At 36.4% G+C, this 20924-nt stretch overlaps 1 protein-coding gene across 1 annotated transcript in view; it reads right to left on the reverse strand.

Moving 5' to 3' along the window:
• Positions 1 to 20924, reverse strand: part of MYO16 (myosin XVI) — a 360482-nt gene that overhangs the window by 84741 nt on the left and 254817 nt on the right. Inside the window, exons 7-9 of the mRNA XM_037067733.1 lie at positions 18719 to 18844; positions 12202 to 12277; positions 9507 to 9660 (exon numbers count right to left, since the gene is read on the reverse strand). Coding sequence (XP_036923628.1) covers positions 9507 to 9660; positions 12202 to 12277; positions 18719 to 18844 — 356 coding nt within the window. The remainder of the gene's footprint in view (positions 1 to 9506; positions 9661 to 12201; positions 12278 to 18718; positions 18845 to 20924) is intronic.

Consider the following 20924-nt stretch of genomic DNA (forward strand, 5'->3'; position numbering starts at 1 on the left):
CTGCGGCGGATGGCAGCCATGGGCCAGCATGAAAAGACCTTGGAGCTGCTACTGCCACAGCTTCCAGGGCCCAGAGGCTTCTGTCTACGGCCGGTGTCAGGACGTCTGTCACAGAGGACTCATCAGGACCCCGGCACCTGTGAGTAAAGGCAAAAGCAGCAGCAGCAGGGCCGGCTGCCCTCGGCCAGCCGCCCTCGGCCAGCCCATAATAATTCGGAGCCGCTGCTGCCGCCTTGTTAGGGGTGTAGAGGCTTCGGTCTGCAGCCAGTGCCACAGGGGACTCATAGGGAGCCCAGAGCCAGTGGAGCATTGGGCCAGCTGCGGGGTCCTTGGAAGAGCTGGCTCCCTCCCTCACCATCTAGGTGGGGCGGGGTGGCAGAGACTTGTCTGCCTAGGTGTGCAGGGAGGGTGGCAAGGACAGGGGGCCATGTTCAGTTGCAATCTCTGTGGTCGCCAGCCCACCAGCCTGCCAGCCCAGGAAATTTGAGAGGAGCTTTTGAGATTGGGCTGGGCTGAGAGTCAGGCTTTCTGGAGAAGTTTTTATTGGAAAGTGGACTGAGGTGTTCTCCTGTGAAGGCAGCTTGCCTTGCTTCTCACCCAGCCACAGGACTGGGAAGGACCAGTACCAGATCCCCTGGGACCCAGGCAGCCTGTTGGGTGGGCGGGCACCTGCACCCCAGTCTGGTAGCCTGGCTGGTGCCTGAGGGAGTTCGCCCGGGCCTACAACCCAGCCCACAGAGGGGTCCTGTCGAAACCAGAAAAAACGGATTGGACAGTTTGAAACCAACAAGGAAGGAGTTGGGATTTTTTTTTAACTCTTTTTAAAACTTTTTTTCAGTAATCGTATATATTTTTAATTTTATTGTTGCTGTATCTTTCAGTACTCTGTTACTTTCCTTTCTTTTTTCCTGTTTTAGTCCTTCTTCCTTTTACTCCAAACTTATTGCTTTTTCCTCACTTCTCTTGCCCTTTTTTTTTGTTTGTTTGTTTCTTTGTTTGTTGCTTTCTATACCACTGTAAATACTTCACAACACATCTCTTGGGTCTTAGCCCACATTACAGGTTCCTGAATTCTATTACTGTAGTGATTAACTCTCCTTGCTGACACGCTACATCTATTTACTATTCTTTACTCTCACCTTACCTCAAAATCTGACCACCCGCAACCTCACTGCTTTCTAGATACAACTCACAANCTTCTCTTGCCCTTTTTTTGTGTGTTTGTTTGTTTGTTTTTTGCTTTCTATACCACTGTAAATACTTCACAACACATCTCTTGGGTCTTAGCCCACATTACAGGTTCCTGAATTCTATTACTGCAATGATTAACTCTCCTTGCTGACACGCTACATCTATTTACTATTCTTTACTCTCACCTTACCTCAAAATCTGACCACCCACAACCTCACTGCTTTCTAGATACAACTCACAAGCCTTCCCTTCCCAACAAGAGATTTATCTTTGGTCTATCCTTTCATAAAAGTAACAAATTGGGTTGAAGATTACAGTTAACAATATATGTAGCCTCAAGATCTTCTATCTCTTCTCTACCAGTTGTGACTGTAAATATCGTAAAGTACTCTCCTGCTGTCATAAACCATTTTGTCTCCCCCTCCAGCTGATCACACACACACAAAGAAAGGAGTGGGTATGAGCGGAGAACACCAAGATACCTGATGGAGACTGCACCAATGAATTTCACAGGTATTCTACCACAGAAGTTCACACCATAAACCCAGGGAGTCAGAAGAGATGCCCAAATGAAAAAAAGGTAGAAGTCTCAGAAATAATGTCAGATGAAAGAGAGGCAGGTCAGCTATCAGGAATTACACAAAGCTCAAGTTATCAGGAAATTCAAAGAGCTCACAATGAGCTACCAGAAACTAGAGGGAGCTACCAAAAACTGGAGGGGTGCTACAATGAGCTCTTCGCAAACTATATCAACATGAAAAAGGAAATAGAAACTATCAGTAAAGGCTAAGAGGAAATGAAGAATACAATTTCAGAACTGAAGAACACAGTGGAAGGAATGAAAAGCAGGATCAATGAGGCAGAAGATTGGATCAGCAAGTTGGAGGACACAAACAAAAGAATCTCCCAGAAAGAGCAAGAAAGGGAAAAGAGGCTGAAAAAGAATGAAGAGGGACTAAAAGAAATGCAAGATAATATGAAACGTAATACTATCTGAATAAAAGGAATACCAGAAGGAGAAGAAGAACAAGGGATAAAAAACCCATTTGAAAGAATAATGATGGAAAATTTTCCTAATTTGATGAGAGAAAAAGTTACATGAATCCAGGAATCACAGAGTCCCATTCAAGAGGAACCCAAAGAGGCCCACTTCAAGACACATCATCATTAAAATGGCAAAATTCCAAGACAAAGAGAGAATCTTAAAGGCAGCAAGGGAGAAAAAGGAAGTAACATACAAGCAAGCCCCAATAAGGTTAGCTACTGACTTCTCAATGGAAACACTCTGAGCAAGAAGAGAATGGCAAGAAATATTTCAAGTAATGAGAAACAGAGGCCTACAACCAAGGCTATTGTACCCAGCAAGGCTTGCAATCAAGATAGAAGGCCAAATAAAGAGCTTCCAAGAAAAAAGAAGTCTAAAAGAATAGGCCTCCACCAAACCAGCTCTACAAGAAATACTAAAAGGACTGCTTTAAGGAAAGGAAGGAAAAGAGAGAGACAGAGAGGAACTCTGTTGTAAAAATGGCAATGAATAAGTACCTATCAATAATAACCTTAAACATAAATGGATTAAATGCTCCAATCAAAACACATAGAATAGCTCAATGGATAAGAAAGCTTGGCCCACACATGTGGTGCCTACAGGAGACCCACCTCAGGACAAAAGACTCTCACAGAATAAAAGTGAAAGGGTGGAAACAAATTTTCCAAGCAAATGGTCACAAAACAAAAAAGCCGGGGTAGCAATTCTTATATCAGACAAAATAGACTTCAAAAAAAGGGCCATAAAGAGAGACCCAGAAGGTCACTTCATAATACTCAAGGGAAGAATCCACCAAGAAGACATTAACATCACAAATATATATGCACCCAACATTGGAGCACCCAACTATATAAGAAAAATCCTAGAAGACTTCAAGAAAAATATTGATAGCAACACAATTATACTAGGGGATTTTAACACCCCACTGTCAAAAATGGACAGATCTTCCAAACAAAATATCAACAAATATACAGCTGCACTAAAAAACACCCTAGATGAAATGGACTTGACAGACATATATATATAGAGAGAGAGCCCTTCATCCCAAAGAAGCTACATACACATTCTTTTCAAATGCACATGGAACATTTTCAAAGATAGACCACATATAGGACACAAAACGAGCCTCAAAAAATTCAAGAAAACTGAAATCATACCAAGCATTTTCTCTGATCACAAGGGACTAAAATTAGAAACCAACCCCACAAGAAAAAACCCCAAACACCCAAAATCATGGAGACTGAATGGTATGCTATGAAACAACAAATGGGTCAAGATTAAAATTAGGGAAGAAATCAAAAAGTTTCTGGAAACAAATGAAAATGAACTCACAACAACCCAAAACTTATGGGACACGGCAAAGGCAGTCCTGAGAGTCTTTTGTCGCCTTACCTGTTGCTTCTTTTTTTTAACCTATCTCAGGGGGGCTTCCAGAGTTCTCTCTGGATGACAGAAAATACAACCTAAGTTTCCAAACTTAAAATACTGTTTGAGGGTCTTTGTTCTGGATCAATGATTGTCAACCACTATGCCGGAAGAATTTTTGAAACATGTAACACCTCACTATTTTAGTCAGGTACACTAACCACTTTTCCCTTAGATTGTTCTGTCTTGAACCATAAATATACACATCATATAACAGAGTTGCATCTTAATGGCCACGTCATATAACAAGGTTTAGTCTGAATGGTTACTTCTCGGTACCAGAAATCCTTATACGCAACTGATTTTTTTTTAAGACTTTTAAAAATTTTATTTATTTATCTTAGAGGGGAAGGGAAGGGGAGAGAGAGAGAGAGAGAGAAATATCAATGTATGGTTGCCTCTCATGCGTCCCCTGCCAGGAACCGGAAACTGGCCTGCAACCCAGGCATGTGCCCTGACTGGGAATCGAACCGAGATCGTGTGGTTTGCAGGCCCACGCTCAATCCACTGAGCTACACCAGCCAGGGCAGCACCTGATTTTTTTAAAGTCACTTTGGCCCTGGCTGGTGTGGCTCAGTGGATTGAGTGCCAGCCTCTGAACTTAAAGAGTGCTGGTTCGATTCCTGGTATGAACACATGCCTGCTTTGTGGGCCAGGCAGGCCCCTGATTGGGGCATGCAAGAGGCAACTGATGTTTCACGCATCAATGTTTCCCTCTTTCTCTTTTTCTCTCCCTTCCCCTCTCTCTGAAAATAAATAAAATTAAAATAAAAAAAAGATTATATTTTTATTTATTTATCTTTAGAGGGGAAGGAGAGAGGGAGAGAGACATCAATGTATGGTTGCCTTTCGTGCGTCCCCTGCTGGGAGCTGGCCTGCTGGGAGCTGGCCTGCAGGGAACTGGCCTGCAACCCAGGCATGTGCCCTGACTGGGAATCGAACCTCAATCCTCTGGTTGGCAGGCCTGTGCTCAATCCACTGAGCTATACCAGCCAGGGCAATAAAATCTTATAAAAAATAAAATGTCACTTTGAAGCAAAACAGGTAATTACTATTTCCATTGTAAATCAATCAAAATTATACNAACAGCATTAAAATTAAAAGACAACCAATTGTATGAGAAAACATATTTGCCAATGATACCTCAGACAAAGGTTTAATCTCCAAAATATACAAAGAACTCTAGGACTTCACTCTAAGAAGACAACTAACCCAATTAAAACTTTGGGAAAGGACTTGAACAGACAGACACTTCTGCAAGGAGGAAATACAGAGGATCCAGAGACACATGAAGAGATGCTCAATGTGGCTTGCTATCAGAGAGATGCAAATTAAAACCACAATGAGATACCACTTTACACAGGTGAGAATGGCTATCATAAACAAAGCAATAAACAACAAATGTTGGAGAGGGTGTGGGGAAAAGGGGACTCTGGTCCACTGTTGGTGGGATTGCAGACTGGTACAACCATTATGGAAAACAATATGGAATTTTCTCAGAAAACTAAAATTGGACTTGCCTTTTGATTCAGCAATTCCACTGCTAGGATTGTATCCTAAGAACCCTAAAACACCAATTCCAAAGAACATACGCACCCCAATGTTCATAGCAGCACAATTTACAATAGCCAAGAGTTGGAAGCAACCTAGGTGCCCGTCAGTAAATGAATGGATCAAAAAACTATGATACATATACCCAATGGAATTTTATGCTGCAGAAAGAAAGAAGGAGCTCCTACCTTTTGCAACATCATGGATGGAACTGGAAAGCATTATGCTGAATGAAATAAACCAGGTGTTGAAGGACAAATACCATATGATCTCACCTTTAACAGGAAACTAAACAACAAAACAAATAAGCAAGCAAAATATAACCAAAGACACTGAAGTAGAGAACAGGCTGACAGTGACCAGAGGGGAGAGGGGAGGGAATTTCAGGGAAAATAGGGGAGGGATTTCGAGGAACATATAAAAAGGATATATGGACAACAACTGAGAAGGGTGGAAATGGGAGAGGGGGGAGCACAGGGGGTGGGATGGGATGGGAGTTATAGACAAAAAACTGTACTTGGAAAATAATCAAATAAAAAAATTTAAAAAAATTTAGAAGTTGTATATTAAAAATAAAGACAATAAAAACAAGATAAAATGTTTAAAATAATGAATTATAAAAGAAAATTTACAAATCTTAGTTATTTTAAAAGTAGCCAATTTTTCAAGTTAACAAAACTTATGATTGGCATTATTTTTTTCTTTGATTTAATTTTAAATTCTATCTCTGAAGAAAAATAACAAGAGACTATAATGAATAGTGTTAAAATTCACTATAAATCTTATTTCAAAGTCTCAAAACTTTGCTGTGAGTCAATAAAATAATAATGCAATTAAAACAATAATATTTAATTGTGTAATACAAATAAGCCATTGATTAATATAAAAATTAATAAAAAGCAATTTTTAAGAAAATTTATTGTTTGTGTTCTTCTTTTTTTAAAAAGGCCAAATTATAAATAAACTGTAGACCCATGGGAAAGTTAATATTTATCTGAAATAAGTTATTATGAAAGAATTTGTTTTTAACTCAAACTTTAATTCTGTTTACATCTTAATTTCTCTCTACTTGGAAGACCTTAACAGAATCCTAAAAGTAAAGTGAAATATAGTGGGTGTTGATTTTAATATCAATACCTGGAAACTAAAATTCTTCCATGCCAAATATTTGTATGATTTCTCTTGTTTCAGTGATATCAGTAACATAATAATGTAAAGAGCAAGGTCAAGATATTCTAACCATTCATTTTAGGTAACTTGGAACCTATCTTATCAATTAACTATTTCCTGACTTGACTTCAACTTTTCTTTCTATGACTTCTTCCCTTTTGCTCCTATGTAAATGTGATACCATTTTTTTTTACTTGTGAAAATAGCAGACAGAGATCGCCATAGAGGAAAGAATGATGTGGGAGCCAACTGCTGGGCTTCAAATCTATCATTTTCTAGCTCTGTGATTTTAGGAAAATAAGAGAAACTTAATAGGGCTTTGAAGATAGACAATAACTCAGGAAGGTTCTTAGCACAGTGTCTCACATAAAAATCAAGCTCCTTTACAATAGAGTAAAAAAAAAAATCCAATCCAATAATGAATATATCTTAGTGTTAAGTAGAAGTAAGTGAATTTATGTATGGCTTTAGCTTCTGAATTGTCTAGATTAATTTTAAATTAAAAGCAATTTTGAATACTGGTAGTGAGACAGGCTCTGAAACCAGATCTTCCCCCTTGGAGCTTCCTTATTCACCACAACAGCTGTGGAGCACGCAAGGCAGCACCTTCCGCAGCACCTTTTCAACTTCCCAGGAAATCTAATCATGCTAATTCTGGGTCTCCCTCCACATTTGGGACATGGCGCAAAGTGTCTGATGGATGAATCTGGGAAGAATGTCTTCTCAACCCGTCTCCTTCTTGGAGCAAGCCTTCCCGAAGTAGAGAGCAATTTTTCCTCTTCCTATGTGCGGTAACCTTGTCTGGGAGCCCCTTCCCTTGGGAGACCTGATCTGGTTTCTAGGCGCCTAGTTGGTAAAGCTACCTGAGAATGGGACATACTTGTAAACCCTTTCAGCTGCTAAGATCAGTTACATCCTTCAAAGTATCTCCTATCACTGATCAGTTATAGAATGGACTCCACCTTTTCTCTTTGATTATTTCTCAGATTGTCCAGAAACCTCATAGTGCTATTTATCCAAGGCACCCTGAAATATTCCAATATTAGACGTGATATCCATCATCAGAAAAAGAAACATGTTCATAGGAGGTAATTTTTTCAAAGTCTCACTGGTTGTACAAAGCAGATTTTGTTTTCAACCTGAAATATATTTTATATTCGTTTCTTTATGTGTTTATTTCTTTTATTGAGATATAATTCACACAGCATAAAATCCACACTTTTAAATATAAGCTGTGAAACCATTAAAGCCCTAGAGGAGAGCATTGGCAAGAACATCTCATGCAGCAATATTTTTACTGATACGTCCCCTAGAGCAAGGGAATAAAGGAAAGAATAAACAAATGGGATCTCATCAAAATTAAAAGCTTCTGCATGGCTAAGGAAAACAGTATCAAGATACAAAGAGAAGCAACAGCTTGGGAAAACATATTTGCCAATGATACCTCAGATAAGGGTTTAATCTCCAAAATATACAAAGAACTCATTCGGCTCCACTCAAAGAAGACAAGCAACCCGATCAAAAAATGGGCAGAGGACTTGAACAGACATTTCTCCAAGGAGGACATACAGAGAATCCAGAGACACATGAAAAGATGCTCGATATCACTAGCTATCAGAGAGATGCAAATTAAAACCGCAATGAGATACCACTTAACACCAGTCAGATTGGCTATCATAAACAAAGAAACAAACAACAAGTGCTGGAGAGGTTGTGGGGAAAAGGGGACTCTAGTTCACTGTTGGTGGGATTGCAGACTGGTACAACCACTATGGAAAACAGTATGGAATTTTCTAAGAAAACTAAAAATGAACGTACCTTTTGACCCAGCAATTCCACTCTTGGGAGTATATCCTAAGAACCCTGAAACACCAATCCAAAAGAACCTATGCACCCCGATGTTCATAGCAGCACAATTCACGATAGCCAAGAGTTGGAAGCAACCTAGATGCCCATCGGTCAATGACTGGATCAAAAAACTATGGTACATTTACACAATGGAATTCTATGTTGCAGAAAGGAAGAAGGAACTACTACCCTTTGCAACATCATGGATAGAACTGGAAAGCATTATGCTGAGCGAAATAAGCCAGGCAGTGAAAGACAAATACCATATGATATCACCGTTAACAGGAATCTAAACAAAACAAACAAGCAAGCAAAATATGACCAATGACACTCAAATACGGAACATGCTGACAGGGTCCAGAGGGGAGAGGGGAGAGAATCATAGGGGAAAAGGGGAAGGACTCACATGAACAAGTATAAAGGACACATGGACAATAACTAAGGGTGGGGGGCGGAAATGGGAGGGAGGCGGGGAGCATGGGGCGGGGGGCAGGCAGGGTTGGGAATATATGACAGAAAGCTGTACTTGAACAAGAATTAAATTAAAAAATTATTAAAAAAATAAAGTATACAATTCTGTGATTTTTAGCATATTCACATGTTTGTATAAAAACGTACTTTCAGAACATTTTCATCATATCCAAAGACCCACATCCATTAAGAGATGGTCCTCATTACGCCTTCTCCCTATCCCTGAAAAACACTAAATGCATTCTGTTTCCATGGATTTGACAATTCTGGACATTTCACATAAATGGTAACATATCATATGTGGACTTTTATTTCTTTGTTTACTTAATGTTTTTAATGTGTATCCTCCTTGTAGCATGTGTTAGTATTTAGAAAATATTTTAAACAAGAAGAAATCATTAGTTTTAACTTTAGAGAAAAAATGAATAGTTGCATTTCTTACTTTAGGAAATTTAGCCATCATGATGGTTATTGGAAATCTTACATACAGGTTTAACTAACAATTTGGAGTGTGTTTAAAATATTATCTTTGATCTTGCGTTGACAAGTGTACCTAATTACTGAAGTAGTAGTGTTTTTAAAAAACAGAGGATTTTCATAAAAGTATGCTAAACTCATTATTGTCAACAAATATTTCTTGATAAATATATTGACATGCAGCTTCAATTTTCTAACTTTTAGTTGAGAGATAGATTTAATATTGACTGTAAAATGACTGGTGATTAGAGAAGGAGACAAATGAGAATAATTAACTCAGCTGAGAACCAGGTCTATAGCTTAATTATTCTGGAAAGAAGGCACTTACAGCTTACTGGAAAGGGCTGGGAGATCATGAATGATCTCTTCATAGGGCTCCTCTTGTGCTAAGGTGGGCACAGGTAAAGGCTCCTTCATTTTTTCTTCCCAGGCCATTTCAGCTTTTAGCAGCATTTCCTCAATAAATTCAGATGCAGCGATATCTACACAAGACACAAAATCAGAAAAAGGGGCTGGTGAAATCAAAGTAAACTATTTACTTTCAATAATTCTGAAAACACTAAAATTTATCAGCACATGGCAAAATAAAAACATTAACATTTTTGGTAGAAATAAAATTATTGTACTGCTATTTAAAATATTATCTTTTCACATTAGTGACATTTAATCATAAATGAAATGAAAAATATATAAAAATAATTCATCACTATGTGGTGATGAATGAAATGTAAATTCTTGAGAAGCTAAGCTTGATGTCATTGTATTTTCAGTGAAATTCTTCCTTCAAATTGTTGTATATGAAAAAAATGATAAAAATAGTTATACATTCAGGATGACTGTGCTATTATAAAACACGTAGTAAGCATTCTAAAACAATTTACTAAATAAGTAGATGTACAAGCAGATATTAAAACAGTGGGTCTAACCTCTCAATCTGAAATATGAGCTATTATACAGCAATTACTTATTAATTACATATTAACAGTGACATCTGAACACATCTTGAGAGCATTATAAATGGACATTAATCAAATTTACACTTATTAAAAATAATAATGGAAATCAATAAATCCTGAAGAAAACTTCACATTAATAACAATTAGGAACCTAACGGAAGCAACTGCTCCTTTTCAACCATCATAACTAAATCGCATGACTACCTTTGTCTATAAATTTGATTTATGTGGCTTTATTGCCTGGATGTGGCAATTCAGTGACCTCAAAAAGGTATTTATGCCAGAATTTTATAATTTGCTTTAGGTTAAATCATAACCACATAATGAGTAGGAGATAGCTCAGCTTCCTTGCCTAGGGAGATTAGTTCTTCCCCACCTAACAGCTATTCCCCAAATGACTTTAATTTCTCAGATGACTTTTATGTGTCCATTTCAAATTTAAAAAACACAAAATAGCAAGAATATAATATTGTACTGTGATCATTTTCATTTGCTCAGTCAAAATATCAGTGTCAAGTTTATTGTTCTCTGTACTATTGTTTTATCTGCTTCATTCTTGCTCTTGGATAGGATGTTGGGATATCCTGCATTTACTTGAAACCTCTCACTATTATATCTCATTATCCCCTGTGTATGAGAGAAGTATTTCCATTCAATCAAAAAATGTTTACTCCAGGTCTACTATAATCCCATGGCTATGTCTCTCATGACCAATATTGATGGTAGACATGGCATGACCAACTCGGGCAAAATTGTCTGAGTCATCATACGCTAGGCCTGAGGTGACCAAGTTTTAGTCATTCCCTGGGGCTCCAGGACTGTCAATTACCTTGGATGGCCATTTTGGCACAATTGACACTAGACCTAAAAGGTGAAAGAGTGACGGATGGGAGTCTGTGTAGTTCGGGGTCAATCATATTTTCCCTTCTCTGGGCGAGAAGCCAGGGATATGAACTTGAAAATATGATCTGTTAGAACTAGAGTAGAGTTAACAGAGAGCATGACTTACAGTTCACAAAAAATTTCATTCAAAAAATGGAAGAAAATTATTGATTTATATTTGCTCCTTTAATATTTACCATTAAACAAGCTTTTGTTGTTCATGTTAAAATTACTATACTGTCATTAATATTAGTCTGTTCTAAAGTTTGAAAATAAAGCCATCATAGTTCTATTTGTTAAGTCATCAACTTATTATAGCAGAGATTTAAAAACTCCCAACAATGATACTGATTCCAATACAGTAAGCAACACAGCAAACCCCTCATTCTGTCTTAAACTAGAGGTGTATTAGGTAATCACACTCCCTTCCATAGTACATCTAATAAGAAATCTCAGGTTGTAGTTAGAGCAACAAGAAGAACAAGGAGATATGTAATATTCAGATCAATTACTACCTTCAAAATTTTATATTATTTCCTTACTTATGCTAGACTTTCTTTTTAGAATTTTTTAATATACCAAAATAATTTATGAGTAGTAACTTTATTGTCAAATTTTCTAAAAGAAAAAAAAGTGTTGCATCTATTTTAAAAATACATATCTAAACATATAGGAACACTGGCAAAAAGAACTCTAGAAATGTTCAAAATATATTTATTAAAAATAAATAAAATTAAATTAACACTTTCAAACTTTTAAATTATCCTTAGAATATTAGTCTCTATTTCTTGGAGTATAAATATCTGTTTAGAAAAATACTATTACTGTTTAAAAATACCCTAATGAACAAGCATGCATTAGATATGATGAGAAACTAGTTAAATGAAAGCATGTAAATATTTTAAGCTAATGACACTGCAGGAATCATAGGAAGTTTAAAGCCTGAACAGCAAACTGCAATGAAGCACACAGTAACCTATAAACTTAAGTGCTCTGTAATATCCTCTTGTCCTGGAGCAGTACCTCTGAGTTTGGGAATCATGCTTGAAGCAGGGTGGTTTTCACAGAGCTTCTCAGGAGAAACTGACTCCCATTTCCTAGCTATGCTCATGACAGATGGACAACTTACATAGGACAGGAAGGAAAGCGTGAGTGTTCAGTGGTCCCAGGACACTCACAACCTACCTGAGGCCTTCTCTTCGTTGCAGTTCAGAAGGTTTGGATTTGCTTGATGCATCAAAAGAATTTTCACCAGGTTTGTCTGAAACATTAAAGATAATTGAAATAGGAAATACCATGCTGGATACTGAAGATTCATCAGTAAATAACATGCAGTCATGACCTCAATGGGCACTTAAGGTTGGAGAAATAAGAATACATTAGCATAAAGTACTATGCTAATGTTTCTTCCACTCTCCGTTTCCTTTTCCTTTTTTAAAATGACAGACATATAAACAATTTCAGCAATTAGTACTCAAACCAAACACTGCTTATCAAATGAGGGATAAACCCCTGAGGATTTGAAAAAGCACCTTTAGCACTTCTCAGTCTTCCTGCAGGACATCTCTTCTGTGAGGAATCATATGTCACAGTGTGTCTTGTTTTTTTAATCCAGCAATTCATTAAAGTCTCACTTATTGACACTGTCCATCCGTTACAGCATTGTGGACAATAAAGTCACATTGGGGAATTAAAAACAATCTCAACTTACAAAAATTAAGCAACTTGATGAGATATTATACACATTTTAAAAACATTATTATAAAGTACATCATACATACAAAGTGTGCATATAATGTATATGTACCATTGAAAGAGCAATAATGAAATAAATTCCGGTGTGCCCAAATGTTAAATGTCATTCATGGGACCTTTGTGAATTCTTCCTAAATTATCCTTTCTTTTTTATTTCCCAGACTTAACCACCATCATGAAAGGATATTAACATTTCAGCATCTGTACAACTATTTTATTCTTTTTGGTTGTAGTATTACTGATGCTATTATAAACACTAAAATAAGTACAAGGCTAGAATCAAATTTTATCTTATGTACAACTCATGAAAGAACTATTGCTCATATACCTTATTTAGTTCTCACTTTTAGAGAAGAACAGACATTTTTTTTTTCTCAATGGCAAAGTAAGTGTATTTATAAAAGGAAGTTTTAAAATATATATGTCACCCCAGTATAAATGTCAATAATAAATACTGTAAATAATGTTATAAATTTTAAACTACCTTCTCCATAAAGGTATTTATATTCATAAAATATTTATAAGAAAGTGAAACTGCTGTGAATGTCTCTAAGAATGCCATTAGTCTTTCTAAAATGTTAGCATTTGTCAAGTTCTTTCTGAACTAAGATGCATTTACTCATAGTAATGTCTTTAGAGAGTTATAAATCTCCCTTGCATATACATATATATCAATACCCCAATAAAACCTGTTTCTAAACTATCATTTCCAAAATGAATATCAAGTGGTATTTTATGGATAAACAAATTCTCGATATCATATGGTATATTCTTGACAAAATAATAGAGATATAATTTACTCAAAGTATTTTGTTAACATAAATATTTTTATTATTTTTGTAGCTTAAATTGAGGAAAAACATTTTGGTTCCAGTGTCATATATTTTAACCGAAAGTCTTCGTTCTACCTCTCAGCATTAGGACTTTGCTTCTAGTTCCTGGTTGATTGATTTGCCCATTCAATTCCTTCAGTCTCTCTGATGGACAAAGAGATGGCACAGTGGGCCACACAAATAATGTCTCTGCTGTTTTAAAGCTTAAATTCTGGTGGAGACCCAATTCCAGCAGGTTTAATGGAACAAAATGAAAAAGACATATATAGCCTTCACAAACTATCCTTTGTACTAAAATAAATAAGGGTTTAGAAAATACTGAATTAATGGTTAGTCATTTTCTAAAGAAGCAGAGGATAAAGGTGAAATTATTATTTTTTAAATCTGTCTCATTTGAACACCATAAATGGCCATTTCTGGAAAACATTATGTTGGACATCTGTCTGTACAAATCTAGCAACTGGATAAATTGGCTAGGACACATACTCTTTGATGCTTCAATGATGCATTTGTCTTCATTATTCTCAACAATCTTCTGAGCTATGTAAAAATTCCCCTCTGAACAGATGTGTCAATCGTTCTCATTATTTGAAGACCCTGGGGCTAGGCCTTATGGAAGAAGTATCAAAGCTTATTAGGTTCACACAGCCAGTGAGAGGTAGCTGGTACTCAGAGCCAGTGAAGAGGCCAAGGAAGTTCTCAAGACAAAGCTGGCCTAATCATTTCATTGGGCAGAATAAAACATACGTGTATTTGTGTGGCAACAATGTCTGAGAAAGAAAAGTAACTGGGAATTTAAAAAGAGAGAGAGGAATAATGGTGTCTAAAATTTGGGGTGAAATATTTTGCACCTGTGTTCGAAAAATAAAGCAACTGGAAAGTTTCTTAATTCACTTAACATTAATAAACAATGAGTGTTGGAAATATAGCTGGCATACTAAAAACATCAATCTTAATTACTCTGCATCTTGCAAAGCCAGTGCACCTTTTGAATCTTACTTCCCTTGTTAAGTTTATGACTATGTTTCCTGGCTATGTTTCTCTAGGCTGAAAATGCAAATTTAGAAAACCCAAAGTTTGGCACAGTCTTACCATTTGCAACAGCATAGATGTACCTAGAGGGTACACTTAATGAAATCAGTCAGAGATAGACAAATACTATATGATTTCACATATATGCAAAATCTAAAGAACAATATAAATAAACAAACAAAACAGAAACAGACTCATAGATACAGAGAACAGACTGACAGTTGCCAGAAGGGAGAGGGGTTGAACGACTTGGTGAGATTGGTAATTATGAAATAGTCATGGGAACTTAAAGCACAGCATAGGACATATAGGAAATAATATTGTAATAATTATGTACAGTGCCAGCTGGATATTGGAAATATCAGGGGGAACACTTTATAAAGTATATTATTGTCTAACCACAATGCTATACACCTGAAACCAATACAAAGTAATATTGAATGTAAAGTGTAATTGAGAAAAAAACCCACAAAGTTTGGGAAGCTTTTGGAATGTGACAGGTAAATAGGGTGAGAGTACTGATATCTACATATTCTCTCTGTCTCACTAATCACTGATTCTACTATCTTATGACTTTTGTGTGACAGGAAGTTTCAGGAGGCTTTAATAACAAAGTAGCAATTGAACCAAGCCTGTGCTTATATCATTCTGTGGCATGGCCGATATCACATTTCGCCTCATATATGTCAACCATTGAATAATTTTTATTGCTAAAAGTAATGGTGTAAAGTAACATTTAAAAATCTACTTTTATCACTAAAACCAGTTGAAAGTATTTTTACTATATAGCTAGCTTGTTTTATGAATTTAATATATTCCTTAATCTTTTGTCATGATTATATAAAACATCTCTCCAAGACACACATTTTGTCGGATTGTGATTTTTGTCTTTTTACACTTACTATGTTAAAAAATGTATTTTTTGGATAAAAGTTTCTACTCTTGCAGAGTAGGGTTTCTTATTAACTTCCCTAAAAGGCCTATGCCTTATTTTCATGGAGGAATCTAGGCCTCTGAAATTGTAGGTGTACTTGATTATGTCTCTTAATTTCTGGGGAAATCATCAGTAGCTTCATCTGATTACCTGAGGGATAAAATTTGTGATTGCTATTATTTCTTTCTTCCTTAATAATATCACATCTAGGATGTGGAAGGGAAATATCTAGATGATCCTTGTAAATGTGAGTCAGGAAAAAATGATCACATTTACAGATGCCCAACATGCAGAATGAAAAATAGCAATAATAAAAATTTTGTAAATACATATTAATTTCTACTCTGCCTCAACAGGTGGGTTTTAGGTTGAAAATAACCATATTCAATTTCTTTTCATCACACTTGATCAAATTTTACAAGGATTTCAGAAATAAGTAGTTTTTCAAAAGAAAAAGTTATTTTAAAACACATCCATTTATTTAGACTGATTTCCTCTTGGTCCTCCCTGCCAATTACACCAATAAACCCAGGAAATAACACACAACCAAAAATGAACTGTGAGAAGTAGAACTGGCTAAGGACCCCAAGAAAAAAGGAATCACGGAGAGGCAGGGAAACCTATGTCCTTACACCCAGTATAAGAAGGCATCTCCAGATCCAGTGTTCCCCACTCCCAACCTAGCAACACAAAGGGCCCCAGATGGATGCATCCTTCCTCCATATACACCATGTCCCTCTGACAACATCAGGTGAGTCCAACACTGTGATTCCACTAATGTTAAGTGCCAAAACAGGCCAATTTCCTTCCACTGAGTTTAATATTCCCCTCCACCATAAGAGATGAGAGAGGCTGGGAGGGGTCACTTGGAAGAATGAGCATGCCGCAAATAGCCTGAAACCCTGAAAGTCTTTTTGACCCCTTGGAGATTCCCCTACCCAACAAGAGACAAGGGGTAGCCTGCCATGGAGAAACCCATTTCACCTGCAGGTGGCACCAGCAGGAACCAGTGGGAGCCTCCAGGGCAGAAGATAAGCCAAGTATTCCTAAAGAGCACCTCAAAGGGCCTGGAAATTAAACTGTCATTGGAACCAATAGCCCACTCAAGTAAACCAGAACCTAGATGCTAACCTAAACAACCTGACTGTTGGCTAAAAGAGAAGATTTACATAAAACTATGATTCTCTTAACATAATAACTAAAATGTCCAAGATAAAAATCACTCATTATATCAAGATCAGAAGACTACATCTTGAATGAGAAAAAAATGATTAATTGACATCAGTAGCAAGATGAGTCTTGCTGGAATTATTTGATAATGATTTTAAAGCAGCATCGTGAGAATGCCTCAAAAAGCAATTAGAAATTCTCTGGAAACAAGCAAAAAAAATAAAAAATAAAAAGGATCTTCCAAAACATAGACATTTTAAGAAAGGGCCAAATGGACATTATAGAACTTAAAAATAAGAAACTATGCCAATTTATACCAAATATTTCATTGGATCTGCAACCAAATAAAACAAAACCATACACTGGGTTCTGATAAAAATTAAGTTTCTAATCAGAGAAATAGTGACATATATAGTCTAAAATGTATTTTTTCAAAACATCTTTTAAAATCCAGTCCTAGTCCTCCAGAATTTATTGCCACATAAAAGTGGTTAAAAGCTACCAACATTTTTTAATGGTATTGACTCAAAATCTAAATTTCCAATCCAAAGTGAAACACTGGGTAAAATGAAAGCCTCAATTAATTGAAGGTGGGGTAGTGTTCTGCCACATTTTACCAAACTATCCCTCACTTCCAGATTCAGCTCCTTCCAGAAGCAATCCTGACTATAGCCAGAAGCAATCCTGACTATAGCGGGCACATTTGGGTAACATACTACTTACCATTTCTTCAGCATAGGCCAATAGTTTGTGTTCTAAAAACAGTACTGTCTTATATGTTTGCTTCTCTGTTTTTAACTAATTACAAAACCTCTCACCCATATATTTCAAGCGGCTGTTGTGCTAGAAACGGAGTGCTGAGGAATACTGAGGTATTAACCCCCCCAACACTCCAGTAATCTATCGGGCCTAGGGACCCTGGTCCCCTGAGGCCTATGACTTTAGCTACCTGCAGCCTCAACCCCTTAACCCATTCATTCACTTAGACACACACCCACTTGCTAAAAAAAAAGTTTGAGGTTTGTTAACAGTCTGTTAAAAATATTTACTAAATGACTAAATCTTTTTCTACAGAAAATGTCAAAGTAAACAATCTTTTTATCAAACTGAAGACTTTCCCAAGCAAAGAGCTTTTTCTAAAAAGCTTAAAAGACAAATGCTTTCAATTTTTCAACAATTGCACTAGTTAAATTTTATGATAGATATTTTGCATACCAGTTAGTTAGAACTTACAAAATTCAATGCGTGTGCTTGCTCACCCAAAGTAATGTTTAGAAATCAACAAGTTTAGCTTAAATCTCCATATATGTGTAAAACTGAGTTATTTTTCCATACCATTACTACTAAGACTTTCTCTAATAAAATATACATATTTTTATAAATTGATTTTAAAATGAATAAATTATCATCAATACTGCTATCACATTCACCTATGTAAATCATTTAAAGTTAGAATTTGTTTCTTCTTCATGATATAATGGTACCTAGTGAAAATTCATTTGTACAATAGTAACTCAAGATGTATTAGCTACTTCCCAAAATCAATTCAGAGAAAGAATTCCACTATCCATCCTTCATTCTTCAAAGTGAAATATAATTTATAGAGAAAAATAAAATATAAAATATAATTTTACTTCTTTATCTACTAAGTGTAGAAAACAGAATTATTACACTCAAATAATAAGCTTGTAAGGACTATATAAATGCAAAAATTTTCATTAAGTTTATTTTATAAAGAATATTTTAAGTTTTAATTATTTCTCAAATGATGTTGAGCATAATGCATAATATGCAGAGTCCCAAGGAATGCATGTTAATATGTATCCTTCTAAAAGAAAGTTTTCTTTCAATCATAAAACTATGTTTAGTAAGATGATGCCATTAAAAGTTGAATAACATAGTGGTTAGTACATGAAATGAAATAAAAATAATATAAAATGATGCACTAATTATAAAAACAATTCAGGAAATTATTTACCTGGCCATACTTTGCTGCCAAGTGAAGTGGGGTCCAGTACTGATTATCCACTACATTGAGGTCGCCGCCATGTTCCAGGAGCAGAGACACCACCTCCTGGTAGCCACTGGCACATGCCATATGCAACTGCAACAAAGAGGTATTTTCTTATTTATCTTTAAAAAGCAGCAATCTCAGTACAGTTTACTCTGTGCTTTAAAGAGAGCTATTTAATAAAGCATTGAACCTAAAACACAGAGGCTTTAATAAAAGGAACAGACACATAATTTTATTTATTTGGAACAAGCAGATGTCATCATTCTTTGAAAAAGGCCTACGGGTTAATTATATGTTCTTTTCCTTCTGACTCTGTCAATGTGCACTTTTTCATGTAATTCCTATTTCCCTCTGTAATGTCCCCTTTACTATAATATGAATACTCTTAAATATAAAATATAATAATTCAATATTTTACCACTACTGACCCAAAGGTCAAACATGTACTGACTAGCTCTAAAATTCTATTTGGTGTTATAGGAGAGGGACTCAAAGGTACAAATGAGAACAGAAAATGTGAACACTGCGATGCTTACATACACATAAAAGAAACAAGAACACCAAAAAGGATGAATTAATCCTGACAAGCTTTAAAATAATTGTGTAGCTATCATTTTAACATTCTCCCAACTTAGCTTCTTAATCCAACCTAAAGTTCAGAAACGAGGCCTCAGGAACTACAGTGATGGAATCAGGGTTTGGAGAATCACTCAAATTTTTCAGATGTGGTAACTTCTGCTTCTAAGGTAGCAGCTTTATGTGTAAGTAAATTATTATCAAATCCAATTGATTTTATAATTATAACAATTAAAAATATATAAGAAAAAGAAAAAACTAATTGAAAATAGTAAAAACAATGATTTCTAGATATTATAGCATGGAATTTTTTTTTTTAGAGGGGAAGGGAAGGAGAGAGGAAGAGAAACATCAATGTATGGTTGCTTCTCCTGCATCCCCTGCTGGGAAATGNACTTAGCTTCTTAATCCAACCTAAAGTTCAGAAATGAGGCCTCAGGAACTACAGTGATGGAATCAGGGTTTGGAGAATCACTCAAATTTTTTAGATGTGGTAACTTCTGCTTCTAAGGTAGCAGCCTTTATGTGTAAGTAAATTATTATCAAATCCAATTTATTTTATAATTATAACAATTAAAAATATATAAGAAAAAGAAAAAACTAATTGAAAATAGTAAAACCAATGATTTCTAGATATTATAGCATGGAATTTTTTTTTTTAGAGGGGAAGGGAAGGAGAGAGGAAGAGAAACATCAATGTATGGTTGCTTCTCCTGCATCCCCTGCTGGGAAATGGCCCCTGCTGGGAACTGGCCTGCAACCCAGGCATGTGCCCTGACTGGGAATTGAACCGCTATCATCTGGTTTGCAAGCCCATGCTCAATCCACTGAGCTACACCAGCCAGGGCTGTATATATATATATATATATATATATATATATACACACATTATATATATATATATATATATATATTATATACATTATATATATATANCCTGGATTTCCTGGAAGTCTATTTCCTTTGCCAGACTGGGGAAGTTCTCCTTTATTATTTGTTCAAATAAGTGTTCCACTCGTGGCTGTTTCTTTCCCCCTTCTGGTACCCCTATAATCCGGATGTTGGAACGTTTAAAGATGTCCTGGAGGTTCCTAAGCCTCTCCTCATTTTTTTGAATTCTCATTTCTTCATTCCTTTCTGGTTGGATGTTTTGTTCTTCCTTCTGGTCCACTCCATTGATTTGAGTCTCAGTTTCCTTTCCATCACTATTGGTTTCCTGGACATCTCCCTTCATTTCAATTAGTTTAGCCTTCATATGTTCCTCTAATTTGTGACTATAATCAACCAGTTCTGTGAGCATCCTGATAAACAGTGTCTTGAATTGTGCTTCTGAGAGGCTGGCAATTTCTCGGTCACCGAGAGTTATCGGCTCTCGGACTTTGAGTTCTTGCGCCATCTTTTGGGCTGTTCGTGCCTGTTACATAGCAGGATCGGAACCCTAGGTGTTCACCAGAGCAGGGCAACTCAGTGGCTGGGTTGTGATGCTGTATGTGGGGGCGGGGTCAAAGAGGAGCAATGGAGTCCAGTGTGCTGCCTCCCGCCGCCGAAGCCACAGGTGCCACAGCTGCCACTGTCACCGGGGCCGCACGTTTCT

This window comes from Sturnira hondurensis, unplaced genomic scaffold (genome assembly GCF_014824575.4).
Source record: "Sturnira hondurensis isolate 20B ecotype Veracruz unplaced genomic scaffold, ASM1482457v3 Scaffold0017394, whole genome shotgun sequence".
NCBI classification, from domain to species: Eukaryota; Metazoa; Chordata; class Mammalia; order Chiroptera; family Phyllostomidae; genus Sturnira; species Sturnira hondurensis.